General features: G+C 43.7%; 1 protein-coding gene across 1 annotated transcript in view; it reads left to right on the top strand.

Moving 5' to 3' along the window:
- The window catches only part of LOC106744308, a 100,438-nt gene extending 93,864 nt beyond the window's left edge, over positions 1–6,574 (top strand). Inside the window, exon 8 of the mRNA XM_014618969.1 lies at positions 5,985–6,574. Within this exon, the coding sequence (XP_014474455.1) occupies positions 5,985–6,121 (137 nt within the window). The 3' untranslated portion in view covers positions 6,122–6,574. The remainder of the gene's footprint in view (positions 1–5,984) is intronic.
- The last annotated feature ends 8,285 nt before the right edge of the window (positions 6,575–14,859 follow it).

Raw genomic sequence — 14,859 nt, 5'->3', positions numbered from 1 at the left:
CCCCCCCCCCCCCCTCCCTTAAGTATCCGCGAACATTCGCGCGGCAAGAAGCGCCATTTGCGCGCGATTTGTCGAAAGCGGGGGATTTAACGACTTTTGAGGAAGCCAATGCGTCGCTTTCGCGCAAAAACAGCCCGAGCGCGGTGCCAGAGTCCGCGGCTGGCGGTTTTTGCGCCGGCCTCCGCGGACGGGCCTTGGCGGCCGTCTCGGCTAATTCTTATGCGATCGTAAATAACGTCGCGCATATATCAAAACTTACAGCCCGACTTCCCCCATCCCGATGTCGACGCTCGCGCTGTCTCTCCCGCGGTGGCAGTCTCGTGTCTTATCCCTCCCGTTAACCCACCTCCACACCCCAACCCCTCCGTCTCTCTCACTCGTTTCTCTCCATCCTCTTCCGCTCAAAGAGTCTCCGTTCGTGCCGTCCTCTCCGCACGTGGTTCGCGCTCTCTCTTCTCTCCTGTCACTTGCTGGCTCGACGTTGCCCCGTCTGCCAACGGCACTTATGGTTGGCCAGATTAAAGATACAATTCCGCGATTCCATTAATTAAGAAAGTTAATTACGCCGGAATTCAATTTTCCTAATTGCACATCGCCGAGTTTTCGCGCCGCTTGCACCTAGCGGCGGGACCTTGTTCGTTCGTTCGTTCGCTCGCTCGTTCTCGTTCGTTTGCGAGAGCTATCCAGCTTCATCCAGAATTGCAGCAGACGGAGAGTGCCAAGGATGGCCGAGGGTTCCGTCGAAAGTTCCTCTTTCTTCCCCTACCTCTTCCTCCGCCCCTTCTCTCTCTCTCTCTCTCTCTCTCTCTTGACCTCTTTTAATTTCACTATCTCGATTCAGGCGCGGTTCTTTTTGTCTCCTTTTTTTTCTCTTCTTGGCTGTCTTCGGAGTCGCCCCATCCTCATCCCTTTTAGAACCGACTGCGGACTTTCAAGAGTGTTTTAAATAAGCTCCGCTAGCAAGATGTATTTATGAGATGCAATGCGCATGTATACGTGTTTCTTAGCGTTTGAACATCCTCCCTTACGATCAATTAAATTATGGTCGTTAATTAGATGTTACAGGTTAATGTAAGTAAAAGATTACCTACCGAATCAAACATTCGAAATGAGAACATTTTCTTAATGTTATGCGTGACCGTGACGGTGAATACTCCAATAGGGACGAATATTTTAACAGAGAGGAGTTGACGGACGTTCGGCTGCTTGCGTCTAGACGGATAACGTTGAATCCGGCTTTACATGGACTTTTAAAAGAGACGACGGAGGTAAACAGGCGTTAAATATCGCTCCGCAAATCGGGACGTGCTGCTTCGCTGCAGCGAGTTATGATATCACTTTCCGACATCCTGCGAGTCCCTGGTGCCTCGGTACGTCGCCGGCTCAGTCTAGACGATTCATGGATACTTCCAGGATATTTTAAATATATATCGAGCACGACGGACTGCGGAAGTTTGCAGGGAGTTTAATACCTAACGGTTCCCTAGACTGTCGTTTATACCGGCTCCAAACTCTCCGCTCTCTCCCGGATCTCTGCTCCTCTCGCTTCTTATCTGGCACCCCTCTCTGTTCCCACCCTCGCGTCATCGCCCCCGCTTAATGTACGATATTATTAAATTTCGTAGCCGAAATGTATACCACACTCGTGGGCGAAATGAAATCCCGACGTCGCTTCGCTAATTTTCCGACCGCTGTCGATATCCGCATCGCCGATGGGAATTTTTAAGCCGCGGACGCGGATGTGAATTACGGACAAGCGAATTTAAACCGGAGACTCATAATCTTCCCGATTTGGCCCGTTTGTGGCGCAAAAATAATCGAAATTTTTCAAACGTCCGACGATCTGTTCGATAACTTCGACGGTAGAAAACGATCGATTTCCGCACGCGCGTCCAACGTGCGAGGAGGATGGCGAATCGCGAATCCATTAAATCTGAAAGTCCTCATTTCCATGGAACTTATTATCCTTTTGCCCCAGCTTGAGACGTTAGTCTCGGAGGCCGGCGGACAGTTTCCGAGACAGCGTCTAAAGAGCTGTTAAAAGCCGGGCGGATGAGCTAAAGTGCAAGTTACTCGTGAACTTCCAGCGCTCGTATGTCATTGCGATTTCACGCGGCTGTAATGCAAACGCGAGAGTATCGCGCTTATTATACGCCTGATACACTTTCCGAAAAAAAAAAAAAAAAAAAAAAAAAAAACGGTAATCGCAGATACGGTGAGACAAACGGGGACCTCCCGGTATAAGCCGACAACAATTGCGAACGGGCGTGCAATCGCGTGATCACGCGTATTCGCTAATACGCTTCTACATCGCGAATCTTTATTCCGGCCACGGCTGCGGCCGTACGACCGCGCGGTCTCCGAGTCGCCGCGAGTAATTCCGAAAAAATTATTGACTCACGAGGGAAATTATTTGCCGGGGTATTCCGCGCCCCTTACACCAAGCCGGCATATCGCAGATTGAAAATTAATTTTTAATTTCGCGCTCGCTAAACCCGAGTATCAGTTCCCCGTTATAATTAAGCTCGTGTTATTTTATATTATATCAGTGACAGTATTCTCTCTCTCTCTCTCTCTCTTTTTTTTCGGAAGAACTCAAATACGTTTCGCGCAGAAACACTCGGCGAGTAATGAAAAACCTGGCGTATATATCCGAAGTGACTGGATTCGCGCGGGAAATCCCGCGAGTCTCTTGACAAAGAGACGATAATTGAAAATTTTAAATACTTCTCGCGCGCGCGCGCGCGCGATTATACGAATTAATACGAATGAAGCGACAAGCGCAGGTGAAGATACTCTCTCGGCCGGCTCTGTTTGTCTGAGGTGGAGCGAATTTTCCTGCTGTGTGTGTATACTCGATATTAACACGTGGGCTGGGTCGCGTCCATGTGTACGTTACACATTTCAACGCGGAACGGTGATATGAGATCGTGGGCACATGTGTCACACGCATTCCGCATTGTCCATGCGGGGGGTGCTAAGTAGATATTGACCGTCAAGTGTCGCCATGCACACACGATCGGAAACCACCGCTTGGTGGATCGTCGTTACGCGCGAGTGCATGCAAAGATTCAGCTTCCGCTGAAGCCCTTCCCACTTGCCGCGCGTGCAAGTACGACGCGTATGCGTGCCACGCGCCACGTGCCCCGTACACACGTGTCGCATTCCCAGATGCTAACACGGACACAGCCGGGCCGATGGTGTTGGTAGTGGTGGTGATGTTGGTCGCAGGCACGCCTCTATCGAACGTGCGATTCATACGGTTAATGACGCGGCTTTCGTACGAATACCTGATCGGCCGGCATACCCGGCTGTACGCAGGCATGCTTTGGCGGCACATTGTCACTCGAATTCTGGAGATTGCCATTGATACGGCCGCGGCGCCGGATCGTTATCGATCCTCGTCGAAGTGTGCACTATGCGTACCGATAATTACCCCGGTGTCGCGTATTATCTCTATGCACGTCGCGGTCCCGACGCGGTAACGCGCACCAAATGACACCGTGAAATTTTCAACAGGTTGCCGTCGCGAGGTGTTCACGAGGCTGGCGAGCTGACTCTTACTTAGCGACGTTATTGCCATCTCTCTCCCTCTCCGTCTGTCTTTCCGCTCACGCTGATCTGTTATCTTTTTATATCTTTCGCACAGAGGATACAGGAACTTTCGTATGTGCTTGCGCCCAGATAAGTGGTTCGTAAATAATGTTCGACGGTGAGATAGAGAGATGTGAAAGAAAATAGTTCCGCGAGAATTTGCGCAAGAACGACGTCGCAATGCGAAAGAGACGACAGGTCGATGGAGTTAACGCGCTTCGGGTAAGATGAATAAATTCAGTCATGAATCGGGCCGATTAAACGCGCGCATCGAATGAGGGGCTACTGAATTTACATCTGGCGATACACGTAACGTTACGAGCATCAAGAAATTGATAATTAATTTGTCATTAGTAAGTACGCGTATCCGAACCGCGATGTTTGTGGAATATTGATGACATGGTGCTCGTGCGGTACCACCGAGCGTATCGAAACCTCCTGCTACTGAATATACGCAGTTTATCGAGATGGAATCTCGCCGCTGGCCGCCTCGTACAGCCCATTACTACTGCCCGCTTAAATCAAGCGCAAGTAGCAGTAATATTGCGCCTCTCGAGAAACGGCTTGGAAGCATTCTCTTTCCCAAAGGCAACCGGAATTTTGCTTCTTGTTATAATTTAATAATCATTTCACACAAGCGCGAGTGAGTCGTGTAAATATTCGATTTGGTTTTCGTATTAGCATCGCGTCATAGATTTATATCCGATGTTTCGTGAACATTTCGATTCGTTTTTTCAAGGTGAGGATCCGAAAATTGAGGCGTATAAATTGCAATATAAATTCTGTTCTTTGCTCTCTCGAGCATTAGGCATTATATCGTACTGCTATCGATATTCTTTTTCTTCAAGAAAGAAGAAGATAATGTGGTCGGGTAAGTGTTCACGCGCCACAAAGCAGACGTGCTTCTGTTATTGACGGATCAGCGCTGTGTAATCGAAAATAGGGAGAGAAAGAGAAAAAGGAAAGAAAGAGAGAGAGAGAGAGAGAGAGAGAAAGAGTCGTTAAAAGCGTAATTTCAGCAAATAAAGTACCTGTTACCGGTTCCACTGAAAAGTTCAGATTTCGCTCCCGTTAATGGTCGCGAAGAACCATAAAGATGGAGGTGCACGATTGGGATCTAAGCTTCAAAGGGCCGGTGATCGGAATTGAGGTTTCTTCGTCATTAAGACTTTAACTACTTTCCACGCCGGCCAGCGACGATCGAGTATAGGGGCGCCTCAATGCGTAAATGAGGAGCGCAAAATGAATTCCACGAGATCAAAGCGCGAAACGTTTTTCTTCAGCCCCGGTGCCGCTTTGCCAACTACGCCGGGGAGAGTAATTTATGTACGCAATGGCAGTTCCTCCTCCTCCTCTCTCTCTCTCTCTCTCTCTCTTTCTCTCCCGATTGAAATATTTACTACACCCTGGAACTTCTCGCGAGGTACGGTCAGCGTTGTTTGCGCCTCGCTGGAAATATTGTGAAATGAATCTTGGCAAAACCAACCGTTGCCACGTAAGCACAGCTGAACGAGCTTACACGTATTCGACGCCACGTGTGCGGGGCGTGCTTTTTAGTGCCGAGTATGTATCATTTACATCGCACAATTTGCCGACAATTTGGACGGTCGCACAGAAATGACGGAGTAAAATTATCGTATCGAAGTAGAACTCTTGCATAAGATAAGAGCAAAGATTGGCAAAAACAATTTTATTTTCTCTCTCTCTGTCTCTGAAAATTTTCGGAACTTTTTGTTCTCTGAAATTTTTGGAACGAAGTGTCTCATTTAAAAAGTAGAGTGACAGCCGAGTGATTTTTTTCACATTCGAGTGATTTTTCACTCACGTAGAGTAAATTCCTCGATCTGAATAGTTGGGTAAATGTTTTTAATTTTTAAAGGTTATTTTAAAAAATTTTGTACTCGGCAGCACATGGATTTTTCCGATGCAAATCGCGTCGCTATCAAAGTCGAGCCTCAAAACATCGCGTTAAGTTTAAATGACGAAGAATGAAGAAACGACGCGGGAGCTTGTATCGACATCCTTCAAACAACGCAATAATTAATGGATCTCTTGTAACACGAGAAAACCCATAATCCCGTAATCTTGGAGCGACATTGATTTACGAGTGGGCAGTGTCATTATTCTCAAAAAGTATCAAGATTTCCGGCGCGCGATATCCAGATTCAATATCCTAATACCGCAATTTTTCAACGTCTGCTCGCGAGCGCGTGCGCGCGAAGCGTATCTACCGACATAACGTTCATTAGATGATATCACGTGAAGCCGCCGTTAATTTAATATCGCGACTCGTAAATATTCATACGCTAACGATTACAAGCGCGATACAAGGGCGGCTGATGAGCGTTGCTACTGACACTTGATTCTCCTTTTTTGCCATTCTGTTACAGGGGAACGCACGGAAGCCATGCAACGTGACGCCGGATACGTCTCTTCCGGAAGCGACTTCAGGCACTGGCCCGGACTTCTGCTTCCGTTTTCGTGGCTTCTAATACTCGCGCGCAACAGCCAAACTTTCTTGCTCTAGCGCACACCCGACAGTATTTCACGCTTATTTCTTGCCGTTTCCACCGCTGAGATGTACCTAAAAAGCGACCAAGTCGATTTAGATCGTAAGATAAACCCTTGTAGCTCTTAAGAACATATTTATATAAATCGCGTATTACGGTGTATTCCAGGCGCGACACGGCGCGACGTGCTTACTAAATTCACAATGCACGGATTATGCACAATCCAGAAGAGGTTTGCGATGAGAATTATTTTCCGTGTACTCCACGGACGTACAAAAAAGTAATGTTACGAAACTTAATTTAACTCTGCGAAAAATGTGTTTAAAGCGCAGTAACGTAGATCGTACTCTGTAGAATCGTAAGTGTTCGTAAGCACACTGTATCGCGATCGATGAATTGATCGTCACAATATAATTTGTTAGTGTGTAATATGATGGAGGAGCCGATTAAAATAAAGCAATGAGACGGTATATGAATGCGTTCAAAATACAAAAATCCATGTTGAATATAACAAGTACGCATGAAAAGTAGAGTGAAAAAAGAAGTTGGTAAAAATATAATTTAACAGAGATTCTAAATTAAAAATATATGCATATGCATGCCCGTAAATTGTGAATCATACCCGCCGATAATGATAACGATTTCGTAAATATGTATGTAAAGTAATCGTGATAATTAACGTACATATGAAAAAATTACGAAAAGCGCTTCATACATATTCGTTCACGGATGCGCGTAAAAAGATGACGTACGGGAATTTAATTGAAACGGCGACGGAGATAAAGACGAAGTGCTCCGCGCAGAAAATACGTACGCTGTCTCGTAAATTTAACTTCGCGCGCAAATAATTCATTAAATGACCCGTGACAGTCCATTTGATCTCAATGTCCCGGAACGTTCTCTTCGCTACCCCCCCGCAATTCACGGTGTTTCTTTGAACGCGGCTCTTAAAGTCAATGGGATTAAAGCGGCCGTGTAGCGCCAAAGGATGCGAGGGTAATTTGATATCGTGTACTTTGTACCGCACATCCTTTCGTCGAATGGGACTCGAAGAATATGTCGTGAATTTCATGAAATTCCGGTGAATGAGCGTATCCACGTTACGCACCGCGCTATTTACTTTTGTCCACGTCTCATACATATGTAGACCAGAAAAACTTCCATCGCGAGCTATCACGGAAAAATGGCACGTATGTGTGGACTTTAGTGCATAATCACCGTGCACAATCTTCGTTTGCTTAAAATTATCTGACCTGACGGAACACATTTTACATATATTTTAATTGCACAAACGCGCGTTATATATACATTACACGATTCTGTGTTTCAATACAGGCGTATATTTTGCGGCTGCGCGTCACCGCGAATTTATTAATCCCCATAATACACACGGCCCCGTAGAAGAATTATTATAACGCGGATAAAGTGCGAGTACGTATAATCGATTTTTATTCGGCCCGCATATCGCTGCATGCGGTAAATTCATGCGACATAAGCGCCGGTCGAATTATGCGTCAGACTCTCTTATAAATATCAAATAAGATGTTGTTCACTTATTCATGCTTATTCCAATATGCAGAAGAAAATCATACCGTACACTCGAATTTGACAAATGCAGAGACGTGCGTTACGGCAATTTCTCTTGTCGTGCATCGCCAATTCTGAGGACATAATTCTCCCCTAAATTCGCAATTCCACCGCAGTTACCGCGCTGTTAGCTCTCTTGCGAAGTTAGCTTTGATATGTTATGAATTACAGATGGAACGAGAACAAAAAAGTCACGACAGGTAAGGTTGCATATTTGATCACAGGGTGAATTATCCGCGCGATGAGGGGGAGTCCCAGGGAATAACGCGTTCTGCCGGGCGCTTTTTTGCCCCTCGATGTCGTGCACGCACGGCTGCGAATCGTTCGTCACACGCGACGACGGACGTGCAATAAGCTACGATAAAGCACACGTTGAAATTCGACGTGTGTGTAACTTCGAATTTCGAAATGATTCAATTTAGATACGATAAAACTCGCCTGTCTGCAGACATTTACCACCGCCGAGGATTTGCAAAGCGAGTTACATTTTATGCTTAACCTGATACTAGTATCTGACAATTTTATGGTTGAATAGTGTCCATGGACGTCGTAAAGGGAGAACGCGCCATTTACTACTGAACTTCACGCCGCGTACCTGTACGCTTCCTTTACCACTGAACGTGACGGCGTACCTCCGGAGCGTGTCGCCTCCATTACTACTGAATATTACTTGCTGCATTGTACCGACTTAATGATCACCGTTACTTTAATTTCCTCGGAAACCCGGAAATAGACGGTGAGAACAATTGTTGTAACAACCATAGAAATTGTCATCTGGAAAGAGGAAATGTTTTCCGATTTATTTAAGTATACTACACAAGCACACACACACACACACCCATACACACGAAAAGAGACTGATTGAAGGGTAAGATGACGATGGATGAATGAAATGCGCTTTACTCGAAGGAGGCCAAATTTCTGGTTCGTAAGAACCGAGTTTGATTAATGAAACCGGTTATGAATATCAATTTGTTTATTGCCGTGCGAACTCAACCAATCTCTTTTCTCCATGTATGTTACATGCGTCTTAGAAAAAAAAATAGCAACAAATTCATGCATCACGAGTAGGTGTAGCGAATCGATATTCTTTATATGTTTCTTCCTTCCTCTCTCAAAATATTCGGTTTTATTTTCAGCTCCCGTTGGCTGTTTTCCGCGCGGACTTCTCACGAAGATTGTAATTTGACTTAAATGCGAGGTGTCCCGAATTTATAAATGAAAATGCCGCGACCGGCTGCTTCTCCTCGGGAGTTCTCTACCTGTTTTGAAATTGGCGCGCCCCGTGCGCATTTTATATTCAGGACATTACCTCGTGCTGAATTATTTTTCAAGTTCGGACAGGAGCATCGGTAGCAGTAGTAGTAACTCTTCCCGGCCGCGGTTCCTGTCGTCCTGTCTCAGCCATCCCTTCCACTTGCTCACCGTCGCCAGAACGAATACCAGTTCAGCTTTTCTCTCGGTGTAACCGTATATAACTGTCACTCCACGGCGGGGATGGTACGAGCTGTAAAACTCGGCCGACTACGTCAACGTAACGCCCGACGTGTATCCAGATCCAAATTATAGTATTTGCGTGTTCTGAAACTCCTAACGTTTTACGGAGCGGTGATGCGCGACTCTTTCGTCGAGATAATCCAACCGCGACGGAGAGATGCCTCCGAGATTCGAATATATAATCGGCGAATACATTTGATTCCATTCTCTTCCCGTACACGGTGAGTTAATTCTGTTACGTGTGAATACAATGACACAAAGTGTTGCTGAAGACGAAGAAGAACGAATGCCTTTTTGAAAACGAGGATTTCGCGATAAAGGCTGATAATATGCGGAGACTCCGATTGATTCGTCACACACGCGATGTCTACAACGCGGCGTGTCAATATCCTATTTGATTCAAACGCCCCTCAGCCTTTGCGAGCAGGGCAATTAATCCATGCTGCGCGAAGAGGGACTCGCGAGTATCCAGTGATTAATTAAATCGCAATGCAGTATGCAATTAAATCGACGGATGCCGACGGACGTTCCTGATTACGCGATGGACAGCCGTGGAAAAATGAACGAGTGTGCGACGGGATCGCGCGTCTAACGAGGCACGATGCAATTCGAGCGTCGCGCCGGGGATCGTTAAAAGTGCCGCTTAAGCGACGCTAAAGCAAGAATAAAATAACACTAAATTTACGGCGGGACCGTGAATCAACATGCTTTATGATTGTTCGGGTAGCGGATGATAAAGGGTGGGCGCGGGGAACTAGTCGACCAGGTCGAACAGGGGCTCGAATAGCCGGCAGAGTGGGGGGATGAAAATTGGAAAACTGCATTGTCCACCCGTTCTACCCCTCTGGGACACATTCGTTAGTGGGCATCGTCCGCCGACGATAAATTTCACGTATCTTCCACTTCCTCGTCTTTCACCTGCGCTCAAATTAAAGATCAGCCCGATCGTGATTGCTCTCCGCGCGCGGCTCTCAGCTCCCTCCCTCTCCCCCTCTCTCTTTCTCTGGTTTCCCCGATTGCTTTTATTAAATATTTCGAAAAATATCGAGCCAGTTATGGAATAACCACGGTGTCCGCTTTTTGAGGGCGAATTCGATATTCGACACGCCGCGAAATACTGTCTGGGAATTCGGACGAAGCTAATCATGAGAGGCTTGAGCCCCCGTTTCACGCTATTCGATACGTGACTCTTGCGGTCTCTCACCCGAGTAACTATTCCCCGCCTATCGTGCGAACTCAATCTCAATTGCACTACATTCGAGCGTCGCTATTGAATCGGTCGCGGCGTATAACTTCGTTTCGAGTGTCTCGTTCGATACTCAAGTCGAAATTTTGCCCCTACATTAAATCCACTCGGTTCTACCTATGAAGTCTGCAAGTGGAGAAAATACAGAAATAAAACTTGCCATTTGTAACATGAAAGAAGCATAATAGAAAACCTTTGAGAAGATTTCATGTAAGTAGACTTAATATAGAACTAAAATTTCGACTCGGATATGCATTCGAAAGCGAGACGCCAGTCCCTATTGTGGCCGTTACACGACGCAACATCAAAAAACGTGCGATATAAATTGTAAGCTCGACGATTTTTCGAAGGAACACGCTCGGGAGATTGTTCGCGCATGTATGTGTGTGTGTGTGTGTTCGTTGTACTAAAATTAGAGCGAGATACACGACCGATCGACATGCACATATTAATTGGATCGTATGAAGCACTATTGAAACCACAAAACATATTGATACGTCCGGACTCTGCAAGCGCTAGCGCAAAATTCACTATGACATATCGAAGCGCGACGGGAATAATACGAAATTTCAGAATGAAACAGGTTAAATTGGACGTACCTCGGTGTGGTGAAACGCGCGCGGAATTTTATACACGGCAGGTATATTTCGATCCGTGCCGCATATATTCCCTTCGCACTTGATCTGAGCGCAACCGATTTTTTGGTTCGGACACACATTTTATACGCGCAAACACGCCATTTTCCTGTACCATTTTTTTCCTCTTTGTCCTTTTCCTTTTATTCTTCTCTCTCTCTCTCTCCTTCTCTCTCTCCCTCTCGCTCTTTTTTTTTAATTCGCTACGTGTTCGCGGATCGACACGCACGCCTTGTCGAGAGATTTCGATAGCCGGATAGACAAACGGCGGCTAATTTTCGCGGACTCGCCCCTGCGCGCGTGACTCAAACAAAAAAGGGGCCGCTTTTCCGTAAAAAGTGTTTGCGATCTTGCTTTGTTAACGGGCAATTCAACTTTGTTGCTTCGAATAAACAACGGCCGACCAAACGAATGTACCTTCCCAATAGCGCGTTCAACCTCGCTTTTAGCGTCCCTTTTCACGCAAATTGCCCCGAAAAGCTGGGCCAGTTAAAATGTTTACGAACGTCAAGTTTATTGCGAGGGATACATTCGAGCTGAAAATGCGAGCTTTTACAGGCTGCGTCGATAAAGTACGGTGTGATTTTTGCCGCGCCGTGACTCGTGAATTTCGAAACTCTCGCGCGCCGATTAAAAAGCTGTGAAGAAGTGTATGTAATAATGATTAATGAGCCGGCCTATAGTTTCCGCTCGCCGTTACAGAGCACACGTGTTAAATCTACCCCGCATACAAAGTTAATATCTATAACAATGAGCTTAAATCGAGTGATTTTTCACGTGCAGCGTTAATAAAATCGCACGTCGTTTCTCTCACACACTGTACAGTCGATGGATAAAATTTACGAGCTAATATAATAACTACACGGAAAAAAGTTTGGTTGCGTTGATCAGAAAGGGAGCAATCAAATGCATTTTGATTGAAGGAAACAGAATTTCCGTTTCTTATGATCCAAATGTGGTTCTCATAACCAGAAATTCTGTTTCTTTCAACCAAAATGCATCTGGTTGTTTCCTTTCTGATTAATGCAACCGGTTTCTTCTTCCGTGTAATAATATGATACACATACATGCACAAACAATCATGCGCGCGAAAGTTTTACATGTATAAATATCAGGATATTATGTGGGTCGGGCTTTACGTTGTTTTATTTTTGTCTTTGGCGACTGATTGCTATCTTGCGTTTCAGTGTAGACTTCATTAAAGACTTCCGGCCATAACGGGCTCGAACTCAGTGTACGAAATGGCAACGGTTGAACTTTCCCGCGACGTTGTCCTATTATCATCTCAAAGCATCATACACGCGTAACCCTGAGTACAGAACGTTGCGGCAAATTAAATCGCTGACGGTTAACGTTAATAAGTTAATAAGGGAATATTTTTTTTCAGATTACACGCTCTTTTCACCTGAACGATCACTTTACCGAGATGAGGAGAGTACATTTATGAAATGCCAGAGGTTAAATAAACCTACGCTTCCTGTTTCGCTTTACGTCAATCCGCGTGATAAGATGAAAATTGATATTTAATTAAGATATAATTTCGCGTACATAATGACCGGGGCGCGTAGCGCGTTATAATTTTCCTGTTGTACAGGTATGCGTGCATTAATTGTGTATTATAATGGCGTGCTTTATAAAAACCTTTCACGGACATTGCATATTTGCTCGCAATTGATTTCACTACGTGTAATTGCGCGTATGAAATTTCCAACGCAATTATAAACGAATAACGAGTCAAAAGCGAGACTGATAAAATAAGAATGCCGTTTCCTACAGACCGTGTGCAATATTAACGCTGATTCGAACAGAAGATACTAACAAGTGCAATTAAAGACGAGAGAGTAAATAGTGTGTGAAACTTTGTACAACAAATATTTGCATAATTCTTAAATCAGCAAGTGCAAACATCGAATCACAATGAGAAGATTAAGCCGCTTGAACGTTCGAAAAATCAACAAAGGATTGTTTAAGGAATTTCAAGTTATCACGATGCGAAGAGATGCTTAAATGCCGTATTTTATTATGTAAGGATTTGTCTTCGATGCTTCTTGAACATTCGAGTTTATTTCTGAAACAATTTTGGATCGTTCCTTTGTGAAGAAGTGAATTGAAATGCTCACGAAATAGTCGGAAACAAATCCTTGTTTAACGAATATTGCGTAAATTTGCCGACGCGAAGTAGCACGACGCGCAATTTACTATGCCACACAATTAAGTTGGATATCGATTCAGTCAAAATAGAACGCGATAATATGAAGACTTTGGCAGTGGAACGCGTCAGTCACACGCAGGCGCACCGGAAGTAATATTTTATGTATTCCATGTGTATATCTCATTATGTAAGGTATTCTAACACATATTAATCATATCTTCGACGCATCGTCTATCTTTGAATTTCAAGACGCTTATACGACAAGACTAATGTCTCTTCACTTCGAAGAGCTTCTCGTTGAAATTTTGTATTCATAATTCGCGAATATCACGTTTATTAATATTTATATTCGCGGATATTATATTTATGATGAAAACGTGAGAAATACGCATTTAATTAAGACACGTGTTGCTCTCCGTAGAAAACAATTTGGCGATTATAAATTGGTCAATCACTCACCGTCGCTGCGCAAATTTAATTGAAATATATGCACATTTTAATGGTATACAGCTTCAACAAATTTGCATTGCAGTTTGCTTTAATTTGCATTTGGAATGTGTTTCGTTGAGACAACCTGCACTTCGATTTGTACGTCACACAAACGGATTAGTTTGATTGACTTTTAACAGTATTAATCAGTCGATCGTTTCGAAATTCATCCTTTACGCATCGTTTGAGCAACCGATGCTATTCCATTGCCACTTCTAAGCAATTTGCATAAATAGCGATCTCGCAATTTAACACAATTTTTGTACCAATCACGGAGCGTATATATTATATACTTTTATTTAAGATTGACAAAACGACAAATATTCCGCATGATGCTGAAACGAGTAATGACGCTGAAAATAAAATATCAGGAGGGATGATTTACAGTAAATATTCTCAAACAAATCAAAAATTGTTACATAAAATTTACCATATAAGTGATGAGCAACAATTCAATTAAAATTGTTTAACAAATATTGAATTTATATCCTCAAGCAGCGCTTATAATAATAACTTTAATAGTACATTAAGTCAAAATAGCATTAATTTGCTACAAAGCGTATTTTTCGATAGAAGTCATTGTTTAAATACATGCAAAAACATTTTATGAGCACAATTTGGAAATGTCAATTAGTTTATTTCTCTTCATGTCTGTTTCTGAATATCTCTCCGCGTTATCAAACAAGAGAAAACAAAGAATGATATTTACCACTGCATTTATAATGACATTTTACACTCTCAGATATTTTGAAAGTCAGTATGATAATGAAGTGACATTTGAAAATTTAATATCATTACTATTAATTATGAAACAAATGTAACTTTATATTTTGTGCATTATATAGTTTTACACACCAAGAAGCAATTTTTATTCTTTATGTCGAAAAAACAAAATAAATTTTATGCAAATAAATATTATAGCATTTCCTATGTAGAATTGTCATGTAGAATTAAAAACGATTTATGTGACAAAACAATAATAATATTTATTTATTTACTGATAGCACAGAAATATACAGAAATATACTATAAATTGTGAGATAGAAAATTATGGTTTCTTCTCGACGATTAAAGTGTCAAACATATATAGACACAGCTGTTATTAAAGGTGGTAAACAATATATTTCCGGGATACGGTGCAAACAAAGC

Source organism: Dinoponera quadriceps, unplaced genomic scaffold, assembly GCF_001313825.1.
Source record: "Dinoponera quadriceps isolate SergipeBrazil2010 unplaced genomic scaffold, ASM131382v1 scaffold707, whole genome shotgun sequence".
Taxonomy (NCBI): domain Eukaryota; kingdom Metazoa; phylum Arthropoda; class Insecta; order Hymenoptera; family Formicidae; genus Dinoponera; species Dinoponera quadriceps.
The sequence above is the reverse complement of the archived record's forward strand: the minus strand, read 5'-3'. Positions and strand labels throughout refer to the sequence as shown.